Here is a 23,476-nt window from a genome sequence, read left to right on the forward strand (position 1 = left end):
ATGGAGGCCTTTAACAGGTCTGAGAGTCAGAAGTGGTTTACAATTCTATAGTCAGAGGCGTGTAATGGGTGTTGGTAAAGTAAATAGACCCAATACAATACATTATGAGGTTAAAGGGAGTCTGTCAGTAGGAAACTCAGTATCAAACTAATGGCAGTACCTGTTATGGCAGCTTATGCACTTTCCAAAAATATCCTTGTTATTCTGCACTGCAGTTCAATTTTCATGAAAATCAAGATTTTATATCTATATCTATGCCTACTCTGGAACTCATTACCAAGAAATATAAGACTGACCCCCACAATCATAAGTTTCAAGAAGGCCCTGAAGAGGAGCCACACGGTGGCTCAGTGGTTAGCACTGCAACCTTGCAGCGCTGGGGTCCTGGTGTTCAAATCCCACCAAGGGCAAAAAACTATCTGCAAGGAGTTTGTATGTTCTCCCCGTGTTTGCATGGATTTCCATCCCATATTCCAAAGAAATACTGATAGGGGAAAAAAAAGTACATTGTGAACCCTGTGTGGGGCTCACAATCTATATAAAAAAAATTAAAAAAAAAAAAAAGGCCCTGAAGACTCACCTATTCAGGAAGGCCAATAACACTGTCACCACACCACCGTCTGAACAGTCTCTCCCCTCACCTTCTGTCTCTATCCCTCTTCCCACATAGATTGTAAGCCCTTGAGGGCAGGGCCCTCTGTGCCAGTCGGTCATTGTTAGGGCTCGTTCACATCTGCGTTCTTCTTTCCTTATTGCAGGTTTCCGTTTCCTGCATAAAACAGATGCAGGAGACGGAAACCTGCAGGAGTCTTTCTCACCCATTCATTTGAATGGGTGAGAAAGCTGTCCGGCAGTGAGCGTTTTGCGCTCTCCGCCGCGAAACCGGGTTTTATAATCCGGACACAGAGTCGGACATGCACTACTCTGTGTCCGGATAAAAAAATCCGGTTTCGCGGCGGAGAGCCTAAAACGCTCACCGCCGCGCACGGCCGGACCCGATCTATGGTTTCCGTCTTCTGCCATGCAGAAGACGGAAACCATAGTACGGACACATTGAACGCAGGTGTGAACCCAGCGTAAGTGTTATATTTGTTTTGTATATTTTGTGTATTGTATGTAAACCCACAAATGTAAAGCACCATGGAATTAATGGTGCTATATTTATAATTTATAAATAATAATAAAATAGCTGAAAAGAGCTTTTGGGGGTATGTCATCTCCTGATGGGGCTCTCTGCTTTAGGTAATTGCCTCTAACTGCAGACACAGTGTGACAAAGGTTAGGGGTGGTTTTCTAGAGCAGAGAGCAAAGCAGAAGACACACCCTAGTTATTTTGAGCTAATTTGCGTAGAATGAAGCTGATATGTAGAATACAAAGGTTTTTTGTAAAGTGTACAAACCACCCTACAAGCTACTGTCATTTGATAATGAGGTTCCTGTTGACATACTCCTTTAAAGGTGTTAATCAACTTCTAAAAATAAACTGCAAATACATACCCAGCAGTGCTAAATTCTCATGGTTCCTTAGTACACCATTTGTTTGGCTTTATTTTACTTTCTGCTCCTTTTATCACTATTATTTGCAGTGAATCTTCTGTATACTACTCCATTCTCTACTATCCCTGTGTGCAAATTCCTTTCCTATTACAGTTTCTGTCTTGACTCACTTCTTCAGTCCAGGAAGCTACTCCCCTCCGCATCATCTAACAAGGTAATAAATCCCTCCCACAGAGGGCTGTATGAGTGACTACAAGCAGCAAGATGGTCACGTTCTGCTGTGATGATTCGTTTGTCAGAGAGCTTGCAAAAAAAACATCACAACTGTGGTCAATGATCTGAAAATAAATCAAACAGTTCTGACTTTAAACTAGATATAAGTTAGGAAGTGGTTTGTGTTAATGCATCCTGCTATTGGCCCGTATTTTTTAAAAACTGTATAACTCCAAGTTAAATCACAGTAACAATACTGGTTCTCAGTCATAAGTAAGGATGGGAGAAACACTGAAGATTTGTATTGTCTGGTGACAAAGCGATCCTCTGCTTCAGCCCCAACTTGTACTTCTAAGGGAGCTTTAAAAAATAATAAAAAAAAAACATTTAAATTCACCTTCCCTCACCTCTTTTGGGCCTCCTTGCCATGTCCCAAGATCTGTGTCTTGCACTCTGGTGCTCTTTTGTGACGTCCCACACCCGGAGAAGAAAGGCACAAATCATTAGTGGCCGCGAGGAAGTCCAAAAAAGGCGAGAAAATGTGAGCATAATTTTTTTTCTATTTTACACCTCCTTTGGGCTACGCCTATTGTAACCTGGGGTCTAAAGAGACCCCAGAGTATAATAATGTACCACAGATCATGTTGTGGCGCCCATTTTAGTTAATCCCACATTGATCCAAAATTGTTCGGTTTTGTTAAAAGGAAAACAATTTGCAATATTCAGGTTGAATCTTGTTTGTTGTAAACCAATTCAACCAACACCAGGGTCGGACTGGCCCGCCGGAGCACCGGGGGATCCCCCGGTGGGCCCCCGGGCCCGGACTATACTACTAATCATTTTAGCATAGGCAGGGGCCCGATCGGGCCCCTAACCACCCCATTGATGATCGGGCCCCTGCCTATGCTAAAATGATTTCAATCGGGCCCCTGCCCATGTCAGAGGAGGATTAGGGGAGGCGCTTAGGGCCCCTCCCCTAATCCTAAGAACCAGCGCAAGGAGAGCTACCGCTCTCCTTGCGCTTGTTCAGCCATCTACATATCAGCGTAGGCGGCGTCATCACGCCGCCTACGCTGATACACAGACGTCTGACAGAAGAGGATGCGGCAGCAGCAGCAGCGCGCGGTCGGACGGTAAGTATAATAACTTTTTTTTTGTTTTATAATAGGCCGCTGCCTGCTGGAGTATCTACCAGCAGGCAGCGGCCTATTTACCAACCCGGACCTGCTCACTGCCGCCCCCGCTTCCCCTTGTACTTTAGGCCGCGGCGGGCGGTAGTGAATAGGCCCGGGCCAGGCCGCGATCCCACTGCCGCTAATATTATACTCAGGGGTCTTTTCAGACCCCCGAGTATAATAATCGGAGCCCCAGGGGAGGTGAGGGAACATAATAAACAGTGTTACTCACCTCTCTGGGATCCGGTGTTACTCCTAGCTGGCTTCGGGGCTATATGGTAATGCCCAGACGTCACGTGGTCTGGGATATTACCATATAGGCCCAAAGCCTGTTCTAGCAGTAACATATAGGCCTGAAGCCTGTGGTAGTAGTAATAACCTGTTACTGCGAGCACAGGCTTTGGGCCTGTATGGTAACAGGCTGTTACTGCTACCACAGGCTTTGGGCCTATATGTTACTGCTAGCTCAGGCTTTGGGCCTATATGGTAATATCCCAGACCACGTGACGTCTGACACATTACCATATAGGCCCAAAGCCTGCTAGGAGTAAAATCAGATCCCGGCGAGGTGAGTAACAGTGTTTATTATGTTCTCTCACCTCCCCTGGGGCTCCGATTATTATACTCAGAGTCTGAAAAGACCCCCGAGTATAATAATAGTTCATGGGTGTGCAACTGTGGGGCATAATAGAGCTTGAAAGGTCCACTGTGGCCCCTGTAACCTCTATTATGCCCCACAGCAGCCCCCCTGCAACCTCTATTATGCCCCACAGTCTATTGTGCCACTGTGGGGCATAATATAGGCTGCAGGGGCTGCTGTGATATATATATATATATATATATATATATATATATGGTCTGGATGTGTGGAGAAGTGAGGAGTCAAAGATGTCTGTGTTTCAAACTTTACAGAGTCAAGTCACAGCTGGAAGAAGTGGTCATGGCGGTCCAAAGGGAAGAGATGGGAAATGTGGGAAGACGTCTCCTGTGAGTATTACTGCACAAAATATTACTGCATTGTATTTATTGTAATGTTGTGATTTATTGTAATGGTACTGCTAGCACCCCCAATCCCCCCGCTGTCTGAGGTGGACAATCGAAAGATGCCCCCAAATCTTTCAATTACTACAACTCCCAGCAGCTCCAGATGCCCTGGAACTGTTGAGAGTTGTAGTCCACCCACCCCATAGATAATGTCCCACTCTATTGTTATGCTGGTGCCCTTTTCTAGAGCTCCAGCATAACAATATCCAAGTTTCAGAAACGCTGAGGACTTAGGGTATGTTCACACATCAGTATGCCATCCGTCCGTTTGAATTCAGTTTGACACTTCAAAATGGACTGATACACATACTGATCTCTACTCTGGTTACAATTGCTACTTTTAATCCCCTTATCTGTCCTCTAGGGGACGGAGAGCGTTTGCTATCAGCATAAAAAGGTGTCCGTATACAATCAGTATGTGCCTCAGTCCGTTTTGAAGTGTCAAACTGAATTCAAACGGACGGATGGCATACTGATGTGTGAACATACCCTTATCTGCCTGAAAATGGCTGACACCTGGCGGACCTCATTATGTTAATGAGGTCTGCCACTGTCTGTGTGTAACCGCCATTTTAATAGTCCACCTCTCCGTCATTCTGGTCCCATTGTGGACCTGTATGACGGAGAGCTTGCCGCTGTTGTGAACCTAGCATAAGGCTATCTCTACACTATAACTTCTGTCATACAACCAAAGATGTCGCCCTGTGATTCTTTCACTCATGTTAGTGAATGGAGTCACATTGCAACCTGAGGGACCCAATGCGGCTCCATTCACTAATGTGAAAAAGTCCCAAAGGGACACTGTGATCTTTGGTTGCATGAAGGAAGTAGTAGTGTAGCCATAGCTGTTTTGCACACTGTATTGTGCGTGAAAATGCACTTTAAACGTGTATAATGGCAAAAACTGGACGGGCGATATTACATATGGCAGTAGGGTGGGCCCCTGGAAATAATCCCACTGGTGGGCCCTAGTCACCCCAGTCCGACCCTGACCAACACTAATCATAAGAATGAAAAGTGCATGGGTATGTTCACACAAAGTTTTTCATAGGTGGCTTTTGAGGCGGAATCAAAAACCGCTTCCCATTTGAATGGCAGTCAAGAGCACATTTTTTTTTTCATCTAGCCAATTTTTCAACTAGAGGAAAAACCACTCCATTTTTTCTGCCTCCCATTCATTTTAATGGTCTTTGGAAAGCAGAATGCACCTAAAGATAAAGGAAAAAGAAGAATCAGTACCTATTTGGAAAATCATCTTCTACTGAAATAAATGGTAGAGTTGGGAGGCGTTTTTTGAAGCAGAACTGCCTGCTCCATGTGTACTTACCCTATGAGGCTCTGAGTATGTAAGTGGTAAAATAATTTAGAGTACATTTCACTTCTGCTCAGAAATAAAGAACTTTTTTTTATTTGTAGATGTACATCAAATACAAATTGAGCAGAGTCATTCACAAATGAAAGACAGCTTTCCCCTTTAGAAAAATCCAAAGTCGGGGAGAGATGGAGCTGGCAGCAGAAAACTCTTTCTCAAGTTGTGAGAAGGCAAAATCAGAGCAGCCTTTATACTGAACCTATAAGCCCACTAGCTCAGTCTAGACAACAATCTAGACCATCAAGAGGTTTTCACATTAGTTAAAACTAGGAAAGATCTACAGGCTATGAATCTAGATATTAAAATCTAGAAACATAGACTAAAAAAAAAATCAAAAAAGGCCTGCCACACCACTTAGTGTAACCTCAGCCATTTTGAGAGACAGGTTTAATGGTCATCTCCTTGGCAAATATTCTAAACACCACTTGATAATCCAAGCCATAGCAATTTCTGCAATTCTGTGGTTAGCTGCCTCAAGCATTCATAGCAACTCTCAAAATGACGCAAGTTCGGTCCAACTTGTAAATCTTAAAAGAAGATGTTGGATATCCAGAAAAATAGTGCACACTGGCATTATTACCTCTTTTTAGTGTCCTTTCCATTAGTGAAAATATAACAGGGTGGGCTTGTGCAGTGATCAGTATCCATTTTTTTTTTTAGGAAGCTGGGGGAAGGGGTGACACAATGCCTGGTTGTCAGTCAAGAAATTATATACACTGGTGGTGTGCGTGTGGAAGGATTGTTACTGTGTTTCCACCTTTTCTATCTTTGTCATGAGGTACATTGGTCTGTACAGAATATTTTCAAAGCAAGATGAGTGGCCATTAAAATATGGTCAGGGTTGTCTTTATAAAGGTGTGTACACCCAATATCCCACACACATCCCTCCTGTCAAGGTTAGCTGGTCCGGCACTGCACTTGTCCCTCTGTAGAATCCTCATCATCTGAACCTCCGCCACCAGATCCTGGCCCTCCTCCGCTCAGTCCTGTAATTCTGTAACCCATGTTGAGAAGCATTACTTCCAGGGGATCAGCATTCATTCTTCTTTGGTTAGCTTGACAAGCACTCTCCATATCCTGTACTACACGTCTGTCTAGACCTTCACTCTGTGAACAAATAGAGAGTTCATTTGGTATAATAATAACAAGAAAGAGAAAAGTCACAAGGCTTGCTTAACTGTATCACTAAATAATCTATGAGAAAACGATCATCTCTGCAAAGAGAACCTCACCCAGTCCAGAGATGGACAGATTTACTAAAGGTATGAAACAACAAAACCATAAATGTTCAGCTCTCACTTCCTGTCTGTGACAAAACACTGAACAATTAAAAAGCCTGCTGTCTGGTTGCTTCTTTGAAGACGAAAACTTAAAAGTATAGCAAAAAATACTCTGTCCCAAATATAATAAATTGCTCTCAAACCTCAGAACGGGGGCTCCATAGTCTCACAACAGGATCAATTCCGCTTGTGGCTAAGAAGCAGTAGCTTGGATGTGGCTGAAGACAGTTAACAATGGACTCATCTCCTTGCAGTACTCTGACAAGAGCACAAGTCTCCTTCTCCCAGATAAAGAACGAGCCATCATCGGAACCACTTACTATGTACTGTGCATTGCTACAAAAAAAGAAAGAAAGAATAAAACTAGGACTATAAATTGTCTGAACTAGACAAATAAGTACATGAATAGAGAAGAATTACAGTCCACTCTGAGCTTACAGAATGAGACTGGATCTCAGCAGTATTGGCGGCAGTGTATAATGCAGTCTATGGCGCTTCGATCCAGTCTCATTCTGTATGCTCAGAGTGGAGTTCTTACATCAGGAGGATCGTCACCATCCAAGAGGGACTGGGGCAGCTTTCGGGATCAGTAAAATCTGATAAGCACAATAAGAAGTTGGACCAGGTAAGCAGAGAATCTTGTAAGTGATTTTAACTTCTGCTGAGCCCATCGCTCTATACATTGGTAAAAAGAACATGTGCCTTACCTTCCCATAAAGCTGGCTTCTTTAATGTCTGTAGTGGTGTTACAGTGACCACAATATCTATGTTTATAATCCAAGCTTCTTTCTCTAAGCAGCAGCTCATCTTCTGAGAGAGAATCCTTTCTGCCCCCAGATCGTAGACGAACAGAGCCTCCTTTTTTATCATCTTCTGTCAGGGAGATACAGATAGGAATTATTTGGCTCCAGCTAAACTTTATGAATACTTTCTTTCTCAAGCACAGTAAGGTTGGCCATACTTGAGGTTCCAGACAACTGGTGGATGTTTGGTCTGTGCCATCTGCACTTCAACAATATAAGTGAAACAAATCAGCAATCACTGATCATCCTCTGCCTTGATATGGAACTTTCTCTAGATTGCAATTCTTAGGGGTGCACATCGGTTGCAAGGCACAAATACTGCCTATGACTGCACAGAACAGGGAGCAAAAATACCCAACTTGTTAAATAGAGCTTCTCCCGCACATCTGCATTGGCTGTTGCTTTGCAAAGTCTTTAATGTCTTGAAATATGAATGACTTGGAAATGTCTGGGAAACTAGAGCTGTGCATTAAAGTCACCATGAAAATGTAGTCAAGTCTTGATGATTTAACCAAATCCAAAACGTTAGAAAAAAAAATAATTCTTGGAGTTGCTGTAGTCTGACACACATAACTTTTTAAAAAAATATATTTCTGTGTACTCACTCAGGCTAATACCAATTGCCCCATTTCAGGGGAAAAAAATGGGCTCTTGATTTTTTTTTTTTTTTACATTACTGTGTTCCCTGTATGGGAAAAATATTTTTAAATATTTGTAGACTGGGCATTTTTGGACAGAGGGATGTATAATTTGTGGTTTGTTTTTGTGTATTTTTGAAATCAAGGGAACAGTGGAATGATTTGAATTTTTTTTTTTTTAATTTTAACTAATTTTATTAGCACCCATTTAGGGAGCTTGAACCAGCATTTTTTTCTTTGCAAGTTAACAATACAACTCGTAGATTAGCCTCAGTACAACTACAACTTCAATACAACTCATAGACTAGCCTCAATAACTATATTGCTATGACAGGCCTGGTAGCCTTTTTGTTTTTTAAAAAAACCCAGCTCCTAATATCTTGTCATTCGGAAGCTGTCCTGCACCAGAAAAGGATCGGGTCTGGGGGATACATTGAGGGGACACACAAAAAGCAATGCGCATGCGATCAGAGTGAACTCTGATCACGGGCATTAGCTCCAGGTCTACAATATGCAATACAGCGAAGACTCAGTGGCTATGGTGGTCACTGCTTCAGAGTGAAGGTGCAGCCATGTCCTCCTGGCTCCTATGGCAGATTTTAAAAAGAAAAAAAAAATAGGTCTCTTCTTCCAGGAATAGAAAACCTCTCTGGAGCATGAGGAAAGATTTCGCATTTAACCTGCAGGTTTCCTGTACCTAGATCCTCTTTCTCTCTCTCTAGAATTTGGTGAATGGAAAATTTGGTTTGTGGCAAAAGATTCCGTATAAGCAAAAGATTCCGTATTCATCATCTACATCTTTACCCTTTTTTATTCTTAGAAACAGTCATCTAGTCTAGAGGGTTGTCCTCCATGTATGCCTGCATGCATAGCTAGTTGTCAGTTAATGACAGAACTGCTCCTATGACTATATGGCTGTTTCTAATCATAGGAAGAACAACTATATAAATGGCAGGTTATACTGAATCTTCTGTCACAAAACTATACAGCTTGGCCACTCCTTCTCTAAACAGCCTGCATTGTTATGGTGACTGGTTTGCTTTAAAGATGACCTAACACCAAGTAGGAAATGCTAAATACTACACATCATGTGATTCTTGCTGTTCTCCTGATCCATGTGGTGTTTTTCTTTTTAAAATCCATCCACCTATGCAAAAGATAAGGCCCCTGGAAGATCATATGTAAACTAGCTCTGGTTCTCCAAGTAGGCGATAACCTTATGTTTATTTATGAGACAATTGAAGTTTCCCACCCACTTGGAGAATCAGAGGTAGTTTATATATAATCTTTCAGGGTCCATATCTTTTAAATGGGTGGATAGATTTTTAAAATAAAAACAAAGAACAAAAAATATTGTTCAGGGGAACGGCTAGAATCAAATGATGTATGGTGTTTAGCATTTTCTACAGATCCCCTCTAAATGTAGAGCAGCTAGAACTTGTGTCTCCCTTCACTACCTTTCTGTTTCCAGGGTAAGAGATCTGTTCGGATGCAGTCTCACATACACAAATAGTGAAGATACAGCCATGTCCGCTTTGTGTATTTACTGTAGTACTCTAAGAATTCTGTTCCTGGTACATAAAGCAGTTTCTGAACAGAGACCAGGATTTCTTACATCTATTAATCACTATTTATGAGTCAGCTAGGGTCTAGAGGGACAAATCAATGTAGTAAGCAGCAATACCAAATGGTCTTTGTGCTATGATCTTTCCTACTAAGAATAGAAAAAGGTTTGACACATCAATACCTTAGAGTAATATGACATACAAACAGTCACAACTACTGAGCACAATGCCAACACGGTTAGAGAAATGAGATTTCAATATAGTGGGGGACTTACGGTTCTCATTTTTGGAGAATAAGGCAACTCTTATATCCCTATCCAGAGCATCACATGCACTGCTTTGGGCTTGTTCTGGAAACTTTGCCTTAAATTCCTCCAAACAATCCAGCGCTTCAGAAACATAGCGTAGCTCAAACAGGCAGCGTGCCAGACGAAAGTGTGCTTTCAGATGGGCTGGATTCAGTGCCAGTGCTTGCAGACAGTCTCTCAATGCATCATAGTGATCCCCATCCCTAGCATTATAACAGAAATTCAAGATTAAACATCAAATAAATCTCTGCGCCACTATACCCATCCAATGCCAGAAGCTATTCTTCTCACCACTTCCGCTTCATGTAGGCTGCAGCCCGATTTCCAAACAACATTGCACTTTGAGGCGCCCTCTGCATGGCCTGGCTATAAAGTTCAATTGCCTGGCTCCACTTTTGCCGTGCAAAAGCATCATTAGCTTTTTGCTTTACTTTTTCCAGATGTGGTGGAAGCTCATTTGCTGACCTAGAAAAAGGTCAGTAAAGCATTTCTGAATTAATACCTTGGATGGGAAACTTACAAGTGCAAAATCTTCTTCATAGCTAGGAAAACCTGTAATATACAAAGTCATCACATATCTAAAAGCAAATGTTTAAGTAACAAGTGTTGTCTCATGGCATAGAGGGAAAAATGCTGTTTATTGCAGTGGAAGTGTTTTAAGTGTTTTTCTTCCATTTACATGCAAAAAAATTTCTGATCAAATATGTTTTCTTTAAATAAAAATTCATTATCGTACAGATTTCAGTGAGAACGCTAAGGCCAGCTATTGGCTGCAGCTCTCACAAGGATGTATAACATTGCTCCAGGAACACAAACATAGACTAGTGAGGTCCGCTGCAATGTTGGTGGTGGGAGGTTTAACAGGTGAGTAATGAATGACCACTCAGTTGCCTGCTTTCTCTGATATTGCCACACACTGAATCACAGCACAAGCAGCCTTGCAGTGGGCAGAAAAACTATGAGAGTTCACCCTCTGGTTTCCCAAGACAGTACAGAGAGGCATCAGGGAACAATAAACAAGAGAAAGCATATCTCCAATTGAGAAACAACTTTCTCAAGGTAGTCTGTTAGCAGTAAATTGGTTAGAAACCAATAGGGGTGACCCAGTATGGGCGATTCTACAATTTCCTAATTGTAAAAATTAAAATTGCTGTTTTATTTACATGTAAATTAGGGGAAAGGACATTAGGGGTGTGCCTTAGCTTGCCTAGGCTTTACACCTCAGCTCTGTATATCAAGACAAGGCACTTTTCCCTCCATCTGCATATGACTAAAATGCTGATTTATATGAAAATGTAGCTCCAAAGCTGAATAACAGTGGAAACTGTAGACTCACCTCTACAAGGCACTGTGCCAAGGCTTAGGCACTGCAGATGGACTCACTTAAAGCAATCTTTCAACATTAAAAAATATACCCACATGTAGATATAAATTAGTGTTTGGACACACGGCAGCGCTCCAAAGGGAGGTAGCGCCACTAGATGTTTGAAAAGCAGATTTTGCTGGAATCATGTCTTATTTGAAGAGTCCCTAAAGTATAAGTACAGTGGAAACCTCTCAAAAGTGACATTTTGGAAACTGCACCCTTTAAGAAATGTATCAAGGGGTATGGTAAACATTTTGACCCTCTGTCATTTAACTAATTTTTCTTAACAATGGGACATGAAAATTTTCTTTTTTTTTTAATTTTTTTATTTACAATAAACTGTCCATTTAGCCCCAAACATTTCTTTTTCACACAGTGTAAAGGGAGAAAAATTTCTCCTGAACACAGCAATACCCCATATGTGGTCGTTAGGAGGGGGTTGGTCGAGGTCTTCGGCATTTGAGTCGGTCGGGGGGGGGGGCATGTCAAAAGTTCGCCACGGGGCTCCGCCATTCCTAGTTACGTCATTCCTAGCGTTTGAGTCTCCATATGAAATTCTGTCCTTTATTCCGCTTAAAATCAGTAGAAAGAAAAGTCCAGCAAAGAGGACTTTTCTCTCTGCCATTTCCGGCAGAAGCCAGGAGGAAACCACTTTTTTTAGCAGATAGGACCCAAAGGACAGAAACCAAAATGCCTGTGTGAAGCCAGCTATAGGGTGATAATAACACATACCCTTTGAAGAAATTCAGTAACAACTAATAAACAAACTGAACATTAAAAATTTGCTATTCTCACCCCGCCATGTTCTTGGCATCACTCATACGAATCCCATTACTGTACAGATGAAGTCCATTAGTTGAGGTCTTGCCATTTTGGACTTCTGTAGTGGCAAAACATAATTTAGTGATGAGACAAAGTAGTATGAAATTATAGTATACTACTGTAGGAAATACTATACTAATGTAACTGAATCATGGCTAGAATCAATCTTTCTGCAAATCCAAATAACAAAATCTAAGCATTTCTCATGAGAGGTTTTCAGATATGCTCACCTCCAGATGTATGGTGAGATTTAGGTAGCAGGAATGTACATGGTCTTTGCTTGAAAGTTAAGTCAAATAGGTATACCTGCAATAAACAAATAAGTGCATCACGTCAAAATCAGTCCGTTTATTCTACTCCAGAAGTACATGAGCATACTTGCATTCTTTGCATTAATATTATTGTTGTACTTTAGCCAAAAGTCACTGAGGTCACTGTATAATAGTCCATTTGACTGCTCAGTGGCTTAGTTTAATGTGGTGGTTACCTTGCTAGAGTGGAGCAGTATATATTATTGGTTATAAATTGATATAAGCATAATTGCTGCCTCCCTGCCTCGAGTCATGGCACCCCTGGACCTTGACACATATTGCTAAACAATTAAATGTAATGAATCCAGTGCAGAAAAATATATGGCTAAGCTCAGTAATTGGAATACAGACAAAAAGTAAGCAGAATTTACCATAAATCAGAACAGTAGGCTGGATATCAACAAATACACTATATAACTGGAAACAGGACTCACTGGTGTGCCATACTGGAAGAAAATACATAACGGAATTGGCCATCCAAGAGACCACAAAAAAAAAAATGTATACCATTTAATTCTAAAGAAAACCCAGACTTCACAACCAGTATGTGGCTAAAACAAAATCCATATACAGAATACGGTAATTGAAACCATAAGCAGTAAAAATGATCATACTATTGTCCATTAGATATATCAAAACCACAGGGTTCACATGGTAAGACCAATAATAATTGCTGCTAATTGACTGCCATATAATACAGTAAATTATTCAATGAATTCATATACCTATCACATGATTGTCCTGAATTTCCTAGCTTTACGATAATTGCTGTTTCATAAACATAAATAAAAGAATAATGTCCAGGGTAAAACTTAAATACGACTAAATCCAGTAAATGCATGGAATATATTCTAAAATGTAATAGAAAATACTATCCAGTAGAACGGATGATCCCATTAAAAATAATTAAGTCCTATTAAGGCTACATTTACATTTGTGTCACAGTCTCCGTTAGAGACTCTGTCACAACGTCTGCCTTTTTCGGCTGCTGCTTTCAGTTTTAAACGACAGACACCCAACAGACCCCATTATAGTCAATGGAGTTCATTAGTCTCTGTATGTAACTGCAATTGTAGTGATCAGCTTGTCTGTTGTCCTGATCCTCTGAAACGCAAGTGTGAAGTTGAAACGCTACGGAATATGATGTCGCTATATAAGTAAACAAAATAACTAAATGAATGAGTTAGCTACATCCAGCAAAAATGTTCAGCAAAAGAATAAACTTAGCAAAATGTATGGACATATTCCTAATATGGTGCAATATTGCACAGTTACTATAAAACAGATTCAGGACTTTTCTCTTCACATTTTTAAAGCAGAATGGGGAATGGAATCCCCGAGCGCATATGTGAACCTAGCCTTAGAGGTTTTTGAAGGAATTGTGTACAACCTAATGTCTTAAAGGACCTAACTTTGTGCACAGGGACACAGTCATGCTGGTACAGATAAATGCATTTCCCCAAACTGTTGGCACAAAGCTGGAAGAATACAATTTCAGTGGAAATAAAGAGCCTCCCTCAGAACCTAAAAAAATCTATATTATGCATCCTCCATCAAATTTTACAGTACACATAATACATTTTGATAGGTATTGTTCTCCAACCATTTTCCAAACCTGGAATTAAATGCCAGATAGTGAAAAGCAATTCACTGCTCCAGAGAACAAGTTTTCCTCTGCTCCAGTCTAGTGACAATATACTTTACACTACCCCAGCTGCCACCTGGCATTAAAGGGGTTGTCCAAGCAAAAATGGACAACCCTTTTAACATTTAAAATGCATACTCACCTGTCCCCAATGCTCCGGAGTCTTCCTGTGCATCTCTGTTCTTCTGCTCCGGCAGCGTCTCCTCTGGAGGTCCGCTGAAGCATTCCATTGGTCCTGACAGATTTATTATCATGTATGCCAGTTTTCTGGCATAAATTATGACTGGAGTGTATGTCAGCAACAAGCTGGTGTAGGTTTCAGGCTAGATGCATAGACACTCGGATGATGCACCATATTCATGGAAGGCCTGCGCTTCAACATAAATTAGGCACAAATTAGGTTCTGGGGATGAGCTCTTTTACATAGTACTGCTCATTCTGTCTACAGAGAGTACATGGCAGTGTGCTTGATTTGCACTTTTTGAAATGGAATAAAACACAAAGTTCAATAATAAGGAGAGTGGACTAGATTTACTATCATGGTAACGACTAGACACTGGCAGAAATGTTGCGCATCTAGCTAAAACTTTTTTCACTTGCTAGACATGTGGACATGGCTTTCAAGAAAAGGTGGCATGGCTTAAAGAGGACCCTTCATGTCCTCAGGCACATGCGGTTTTATATATTGCTAGAAAGCCGACAGTGTGCTGAATTCAGTGCACTGTTGGCTTTTCCCATTACGTGCCCCCGGGCAAGAGCTATCAGTGCCATTACCAGAAGGGCGTTCCTGACAGTCCAGCTTGGAACGCCCCTCCTGACAGTACAATAAAAAAGATAAATAGGTTAGGGTCACTTGAATCAAACAGTCTTTATTCCTAGTGAGCAGATCCATTGCCACAATATTGCTGCTTTTATCAATATGGAAATGAGCTCCTTAGTGCAATAAGGCTGTTGCCACAATGAGGGTGTTGGTGCAGTCACTGCTCAAAAGAGTTAATTTGAAGGCACAGCTTCAGAAGGGGAAAACACTGATTTAGGTGACCCTAACCTATCTGTGTGGTTCATATTCTAGGTTCTGGTGACAAACTCCAATTAAAGGAAGACTACCACTACTCAAGTCGCAGTAAAAGCGATTTTGGTGGCAGTAAACTCCCTTCAAAGACATGTCTTTCACTAGTTAAAAACTGCATTTAAAAATTTGCAGAAACTCTGCACACTACTGTCACATTTGAAACATCCTTGAGGATATACTTTCCAGAAAAGCTTCATTCTTTAGCAGATTTTGATGTTGCTTTTTGAATCAAAAATGAGTCAGGAATATAAAGGAAACCTGTATACTTCTCCTTTCTGTTAAATCCACTTCTGACTTTGGCTCAAATAAAATGCAGCAAAATGGTGAACAAAAAAATGCAGCTTTTCCAAAACATGTGGCCTCAGCCTAAAGGGGTTTCCAATCTCCAACATTTTTTATATTGATGATCACTCCACAGGATAACCCCTAAGTATATGCACAGTGAGGGTCCAACATCCAAACCCGACAACGATCAGCTGGTCTAGCTGCACGCACCCAGGTACCAGAAGCTACTGCTGTGGACAGAGGTGGTAGCAGCTCTTATATTCAAGTAGTAGGCTGCAAGCTGCAGTACCCTAATGCCACAGCTACAGAGTGGAAGGGGCTACATAGTTTCTATTACTTGAATAGGAGCAGAACTGCTACTGGCCCAATTCACTGCAGTCGTTTTAGGTGCCTGGAGGCAGCGAGATCAGCTGATCACTATGGGTTCTCTTTGTTAGGCCTCTAGCAATCAGAAACTGATGAACTATACTGTGGCTAGGTCATCAGTGTAAAAATGCTGCTGTGGCCTGGAAAACTCTTTTAGGCTAAAGCCCCACATAGCGGGCTGCAGTCAAAAATCCCTCCGGGAAAAACAGCAGCGGAAATGGATCATGGTTTTTCCCATAGTGCTTTTCACAAGAAAACTCTGCAGTACTTCTGCTTCAATTATACCTATATGGAAACCGCCAGCATTTCCGTAGATATAACATGCTGCAATTTCCAAAAACGTATCGTAGCATTTCCGCTGTGGGTATTTTTCTGTAATGTGTGGATGGGATTCGTGTTTTTTGCCACAGGGCTTCCATCATGGCCAAACTGCGGCATTTACATGACATGGGCACCAGCCTTAAGAGAAAAGTTCTAATCAATAAACTTACCTGCTCCCCTCCCATGTTGACAAGCAGCTCAGTGCCATCAGGACTGAATGTTACATATGTAGCCACCAAGACACGCAATCGATTATTATAATCTGGCAGTTTTACTGGGAGGTGGCCTGTTGAAAATAAATACAGTTAACAATTTAGTGACTGACCAAAGACAGCACCAAACAGGAAGTATGATAATAAGAAAATAAAAATTGCTGTCCGTCTCAAAAATGGCTCCCAATGCTGGCACTAGATGCTTGTTTTTGTGGTAATAAACAATGTTTGAAAATACGTCATGAAAAAATACATGGAGATGTTGAGTCCTCCAGCCTAATAGGAATTATCACAGAGACATAGTACACAGAGAGGAAGGCAAACAGCATTTCACCTGCCACATAATACTGTGCAGCTCCCTCTGGAATGGGTTTCTGTCTTGAGCAAAAGGTGTGAAGTCCAGATTGTGTCTGCTGGAGATTTTTTCTATAATGAAAAATATGTAACAAGTTATAAGTAATTTTCCAAATCTTTCTAAAAATAATACTCTCTGAACTGGCACTCCCCACCAGCAACCACTCACCTGTGACTGTGGATCATGCGAATATCATACAGTCTCACAAAAGGCCCACTGGCTCCTACTGCCAAACAATTGTTATCCTGGGGGCTGATGCTTACACATTTTGCCTCTACCAGCTGGCCACAGTATTCGGTTAAATCAATCAAAACATCGGAGTGTGTGCTACTTTCTCTTAAGTCATACTGCCTAAACAAAAAAGGAAAGACACATCAATTCGCAATTACATCAAAAATAGATATGTCTTCTTAAGAAAATTTCTGTCCTCCACAAAGTTTTCTCACCGAATCAAGCCATCCTCTGCTGCACTCCAGAAGGTGTTTGGCCACATAGGGGCAGTGGCAACGCGCTTCACTCGATTAGTATGTTCAGAAAAAACATGGAGTGTTTCTTTTGAGTTAATATCATGGACGTGAACCTTGGCATCTGCTGCTCCAGTAATCAAGATGCGATCTCCAGTGTGTGGAAGGAACTGACAGGAGAGGGATAAAAAAAAAAAAAAAAAATACAGAAAAAATATATATAAATATATATACCTGTATATTGTAGTGTATAAAGTTTTCTGTGTATTTTGTAGCTTAGAAACTTGTGAAATCTCACATTTTATTACAGGTCTATGCTGGAAACAAGTTCTATCAGATGTTGTATTATAGGTTATGTTAAACATTTTTATGTGATATGCTAAGTGACTATCTTATATACATACACACTAGACAATGAAACATTCATTGCAGGTTGCTTACCTTAACAGAAAAGATGTTGGCAGTGTGACCTGTGTGCATAGACAAAAGTTTCTTGTGACGAAAAGGATCCCACAGCATCATGTGCTGATCATCTGAGCCAGAGGCCAGCAAGCTAGAAATCAATACAAATAACCATTACACAAATGAAGAGATCAATATCCAACATTACTTAGGAATCATAAATGGCATACAGGACTGAGTCCATCCAAAAAAACGGTTTTCCTACAGAGAGGCTGCAGGTGGACACCAGCGGTTTGCTTTTAAAGAGGACCTTTTACATCCTCAGGCACATGCGGTGTAATACACCGCTAGAAAACCGACAGTGCGCTAAATTCAGCGCACTATTGGCTTTCCCGTTCTGTGCCCCCGCGGAAGAGCTATCGGTGCTGGGACCGTAGTTGTTCAGTGTCAGAAGGGCGTTTCTGACAGTCTGTGAGGAACGCCCCTCTTCACAGTAGTGTCTATTGCACTGTACTGTGAGAGGGGGGGCGCTCCTTACCGCTGAGCAATGACGCTGAGCAGTAAGGAACTGGGCGGTAAGGAACACTGCCCTCTCACAGTACAGCGCAATAGATGCTACTGTGAGGAAGGGTGCTCCTGACAGACTGTCAGAAACACCCTTCTGACAATGAAGAGCTATGGTTGGCTTTCTAGTATTACACCGCATGTGCCCTGAGTACGTGAAAGGTCCTCTTTAAAACCCATTCAAATGAATGAATGGGTTTTAAAACTGACCACCGGAAAGCCATCCCCTGTCCAGTTTCCAGGCTTAGGACGGAAACCCGAAGGAATGACAAAGGGTGGACACGGGAGCAAGTGTGAACACCCCCTCACTTACCTTAGCTGCAGTTTGGGGTTTGTTGGTCCCCTGGCAGCCTCTGGGTTGCATTGTTTGTATTACCTACTTTTGTTACTTGTTTTTGTTCGTTCTTGCTCTTCATATTGTTTGAAAAGTAATAAACTTTTAAATTGAAAAAACAAAACAAAACATTTTCCGTAATCACTTTGACATGTCACATGGGTATGAAAAAATATGTGCAAGTATAAAATAATAAAAAAATGACAAAGCATTACAGTAAAGTAAAAAACTGTCAAATGCTTCTGACAAATAAAGAAAACATACAAGCATAAAATTCATACTTACTCTCCCTTTTCATTCCATTCAAGACAATTGACACAACCAGAGTGCCCCTATGAAGCAGAATAAGAAGAGTTAAAATGCTTCTGCTTGCATAATTTGTCATAGCACCCCAAAGGGCATATTTCTTACATATACCTGAAGCTCTGCTTCTAGTCCCAAGCGACGAATTAATGGATCTGTTACATGATGAAGTCTCTGAAAGCTTCTAGCTTGTCTTTCCTACAAGAAAATGTAACCATTTAGGCTGTTGCAGAAACAACATATGGTTTAATCTAAAGAAAAACTAAAACAAGATAATAATTATAACATAAGTTTCATATGACACTAAGACTGCAACTCTATACTTTCCCTGCACCTGATGCTGTAATCTTCATCTCCCTGTATAGGCATATAGTATGTTGTTCAGGAGAAGGGGAGGATAGTTGTATGGTTTAAATATATATCTGTATGGCAAAGACTCATGTATACCATAACATTGGGATGTTGGCATACTTTCTATTGGGTGGCAGAGAGAATCATCTCCCATCAACACTAATCCTCTGAAGAACCATGTGCTGCAACATCAGGAAACACGTTGTGGCGTTCTGAATTATGGACTATTGGATCATTATTCAGTGATTACGGATTTCATCTACTGGCAATCTGTGTATATTTAAAGAGGACCTTTCACCACTTGGGGCACATGCGGTTTTATACACCGCTAGAAAGCTGACAGTGCGCTGAATTCGGCTTTCTCGTTCTGTGCCTCCCGTGAAGAGCTATCGGTGCCGATACTGTAGCTCTTCACTGTCAGAAGGGCGTTTCTGACAGTCAGGAACGCCCTTCCTCACAGCAGCATCTATAGCGCTGCACTGTGAGAGCGGTGAGGAACGCCTCCTTCCACACCTGATAGTATTTGTCAATAAAGGAGTACTGGGGTGGCGTTCCTCACCGCTCAGCGTCATCGATGGGAGGTAAGCAACGCCCCCTCTCACAGTACAGCACAATATACGCTGCTGTGAGGAAGGGTGTTCCTAACTGACTGTCAGAAATGCCCTTCTGACAGTGAAGAGCTACAGTACCGAAACAGATAGCTCTTCACCGGGGGCACAGAGCGCGAACGCCTATGTCTGCTTTCTAGTATTACTAGTGTATTACTGCATGTGCCCCAGGAGGTGAAAGGTCCTCTTTAACTATGTGCCATACTTACAAAGTATCAAAAACAAAACAATCAAAACTGTTTTGAGTTTAAATCCTTACGCTGGGTTCACACCAGCGTTTGTACTAAGTTCAAGGAGTCCATTCCCTTCTCTGCATTTTTTGCCCTTTTCGGAAACCGAGCAGAAACCACACGGACCCTATTATAGTCTATGGGGCCACAGGTTTCCTAAGGTAACTGCTTCTTTTATGCAGATTAGGTTTCCTTTCTGGAGGTCCCCAAGGGGAGTGATAATCACAACTTGACAGGTGACGGTTAGTACTAAATAGGTGCCTAGATGATGATAATCTCACTGATACTGTAGCTGATAACAATGTTGTATAGAGTAAATACCTTCTTCCCCCCTACTGTTTTGATGCTGTTCACACTGCCCTAAAGCGTCCACTCAATAGCAAAGTTAACCTGACACCTAAACATATAACTAGTGTCCCTGTCCATTTGATAAATATGCCATTCTATAGGGTTCACACTAGATATGCTGTAAATAATTAATCTCTCTACGCGTTTCGATTACATATTCTCATCAGGAGAGGATAAGGAAAAATAATAAAGAAGATGTTGCGGTAAAAACCGCATTTCCCGGTTCCCCGATGGTGGGAGCCAGTACTCAGTGTCACCTCTGTAATTCAGTTTTGGAGCCCCATTTTTATGTTAGCAGCCATGTTATTCATATGCAAACAAAGGGTAATAGTGGTTTGGGTATGTCATAGCTTGCCTGGACTTTGGTCTCAGCTCTAGATTCCCAGAAAAAGGGCTTTTCCCCTCATTTGCATATAAATACAATTTTGATTTACATGAAATTGGGGCTTCAAAGCTGAATAACAGAGACATATTTGGAAACTGTAAATCACCTCTACAAAGTAATGGGATTAGGTATACAACCAATTCACTGCTGACAAGACTCCCGTGTAGGGAGTGTAGACACTTAGAAAGTTCCCAAAAAAGTCTGCTCAACTTCTTCTGAAAACAGGAAAATGCCTTGTAGTGCAGTTTCTGACCACAGTGCAGACATTATATGTGACCCAATGAGGATCTTAATCAGGGATTACCTTAGACAATAAATAAATTACATTTCTGGACCATACACAACATACCCTGATCTGCCTGTGGATCAGATCCTGAGCAATGTTGGCTCTATCCATCATGGTGTTCAAATACAGAGCTCACGATACCAAAGAATGCAATTGTACCACTGCCATTATCATTACATAAGCCTGCAAAATAATAAAATATTTTAATTAAAAAATGATACTAAGGTTTAATGTGACATTAGCATTAACATACAGTCTCTGGGCTACTAAACTGTGGTCTCCCCTTCATAAACTTTTCTTTAATATTAAAGGAGTTTGACATTGTCAGGGTTGTCATACATATTAGACTTCAATAGAAGTAACCAGATTTGACCATTTCAGCCAAAGACCATAAAATAGTAAAAAAAAAAAAAAAAAATGAAACAAGTTTGAAATCGGTAGTTAGCCAAAAATAAAATCATATGGCACGATCGGCCTATGTCATCTGCGCCTTTCTTGCTTCATGTCTGACTGCAGCAAATAATAAAATATAGGAACCACAGAAATAGGCACAATCCCACTAAACTGTAAATAGCAGTGTAAGTAATAATCTTATTGAGCACTTTCTTCCCGATGTATCATCCGCAGTTCCATTCCTCTGGCGTACCACGTGATTGCATGCTAATTCTAACTCAAACAGCCTCAGCAAGCCTATGAGATTTTCAGTGTGAACCTACAAGATATAGAGAGACTGATATCTGGTCCACAGCAAAGAAGCAATATCATTCAGTCAGTGAAAGTCAGAGTGTGGTCACATGGGGGGAATAGAAGCAAAGATAAAACTTTGGGAAGAAATCACTTGGTAAGATTACCTACACTGTTATTAATCCTATGCCCCTTACATATGGGGAAACAGATATTTTTTCCAGAATGCCACTTTAACCACTGACGCTAAAAGAGGTTTTCCTGCAACTGTAACTAGATTTAAAATTGTAGACAAATAAAAGTTAAACATTTCTGAAAATATAAATAAATAAAAGTTTTAAAGAATTTTAGGCTAAGGCCCCACGTAGTGTGCCGCAGCAGAAAACCACAGCAGCATGTTTTGGTTTTTTTTTTCCCCACAGCGCTTTTCACAGAAAGACTTTCTGCTTCCATTATATAAACTGACGGCATTTCCGTAGATATAACTGACATGCTGCGATTTCCAAAACTGCAACACTTTTGTAAATCGTAGCACGTCCACTGCATGTGTTTTTCTGCAATGAGTGGATGGGATTCGCTAGTCACTGTAAAATATAGGGCTCAAGCCTTAAGGATTTTCCCTAATCATATCAATGGTAACAATCCGTCAGTCTTTAATACTTGCCGATGGATACAATAATGAATGCAGGAACTTTCTCAACTCTAAAACCCAGTGTTGATTTTCTTGAGGCCGGGTTATCTTCTTGTACATGCGCGGAAAACCTGTCTGCAATAAGAAACTCATGGCTGGCTTACAGAGTTGACAAAGTTGCTGTATCCATCAGAAAACAATGAAGAAAACAGACTGTCACCACTAAGACGTCTGCAGATCTTAATAGTTAATCTAACGGTTATATCTATGAGAAAACCCCGTTAACTGCGAGTGAATAAAGCTGAAGGTCTCTGGTAAAATCCTAATAATGTAACATTTGGGGATTTTACACACATGTAACAGTTTATTTGCAATTTCCTGCTGCTCTTCCATTAGCTACAACATTGCCACAGCCAACTCTAGGCAAGTGACCTCCATCTCCAAGACCCAGCAGACACATGCAGAGTGCTTCCACTTCTACAAGGATATTAGGAAGACAATATCCTCAGTGTAAGTTCAATGTAGAGCTACATGCGATGAGCAGACATGTGTGGCCCCTGTCAGTTTTCAGTCACGTAACTTTTCCTAAGGAGCTTCCTCATGCAGCAGGCAGCCTGCTATAGGGAGATGCATGACAGCCATCTAGCCACATACACGCACACAGAAGTTTATGCAGCGTTACAGGTATGTGCAGCAATGACTACATGCACACACCGCAGCCTATAGCCCAGCGTCTGTGTATTACACACACTACCTAATAACTAGCAAACAAAATAAATGGCAACGCGTTCAATGTATACGTATAGTTCCCTAGTCACGTATCTGCATTCAGCAGCGAATAGGCCCCCAACAGCCCAGTCACCCGTGTTTACCTCTCCGGGTGTCTCTCCGAAGAAGCACCCTCCCGCTACGTAATCACCGTATTGGAAGCATTAGGTCCAAAAACTACGTCACGTAAAATGCGCAAATAGACGTTCCGGAATACGCCTAGGCTTACTAACTTAATACTACGGCTCCCTGGCAACGTGAGAAGGAAAAGGAAAGCCCAGGTAAGCCAGTAGCAGGCTTGGTTTTTAGAGTGACAACTTGTGGAACCAATAGGAGACGTTGACCAGATCAGCTGTTAGGTTAGGTTGGTCCGTAGAATCAGCACTTGCGCAGTAACGCCCCGCGCAAAGCGCCTTGGAAGTTGTAGTTTCTAGAATTGACCTTTACGTAGTGCGGTGCATGAGGGGA

At 41.4% G+C, this 23,476-nt stretch overlaps 1 protein-coding gene across 2 annotated transcripts; it reads right to left on the reverse strand.

The window, feature by feature from the left end:
• Positions 1-5,293: 5,293 nt before the first annotated feature.
• Positions 5,294-23,241, reverse strand: WDTC1 (WD and tetratricopeptide repeats 1). 2 transcript variants are annotated; one of them, XM_075264430.1, is made up of 16 exons: positions 23,113-23,241; positions 20,989-21,108; positions 18,832-18,915; positions 18,700-18,746; positions 17,556-17,667; positions 17,097-17,284; positions 16,819-17,001; positions 16,630-16,721; positions 16,254-16,369; positions 12,314-12,389; positions 12,057-12,141; positions 10,187-10,360; positions 9,863-10,098; positions 7,289-7,451; positions 6,725-6,917; positions 5,294-6,408 (listed from the first exon to the last, which is right to left on the reverse strand). In XM_075264430.1, exons 2-16 carry the CDS (start codon positions 21,037-21,039, stop codon positions 6,199-6,201), a joined length of 2,010 nt encoding a protein of 669 aa, XP_075120531.1. In that variant the 5' UTR covers positions 21,040-21,108; positions 23,113-23,241; the 3' UTR covers positions 5,294-6,198. The 2 variants fall into 2 exon arrangements, with proteins under 2 accessions (XP_075120531.1, XP_075120530.1); XM_075264429.1 differs by having other exon boundaries at positions 5,295-6,408; positions 7,289-7,454.
• Between the last annotated feature and the right edge of the window lie 235 nt (positions 23,242-23,476).

This window comes from Leptodactylus fuscus, chromosome 2 (genome assembly GCF_031893055.1).
Source record: "Leptodactylus fuscus isolate aLepFus1 chromosome 2, aLepFus1.hap2, whole genome shotgun sequence".
In the NCBI taxonomy this organism is placed as follows: Eukaryota; Metazoa; Chordata; class Amphibia; order Anura; family Leptodactylidae; genus Leptodactylus; species Leptodactylus fuscus.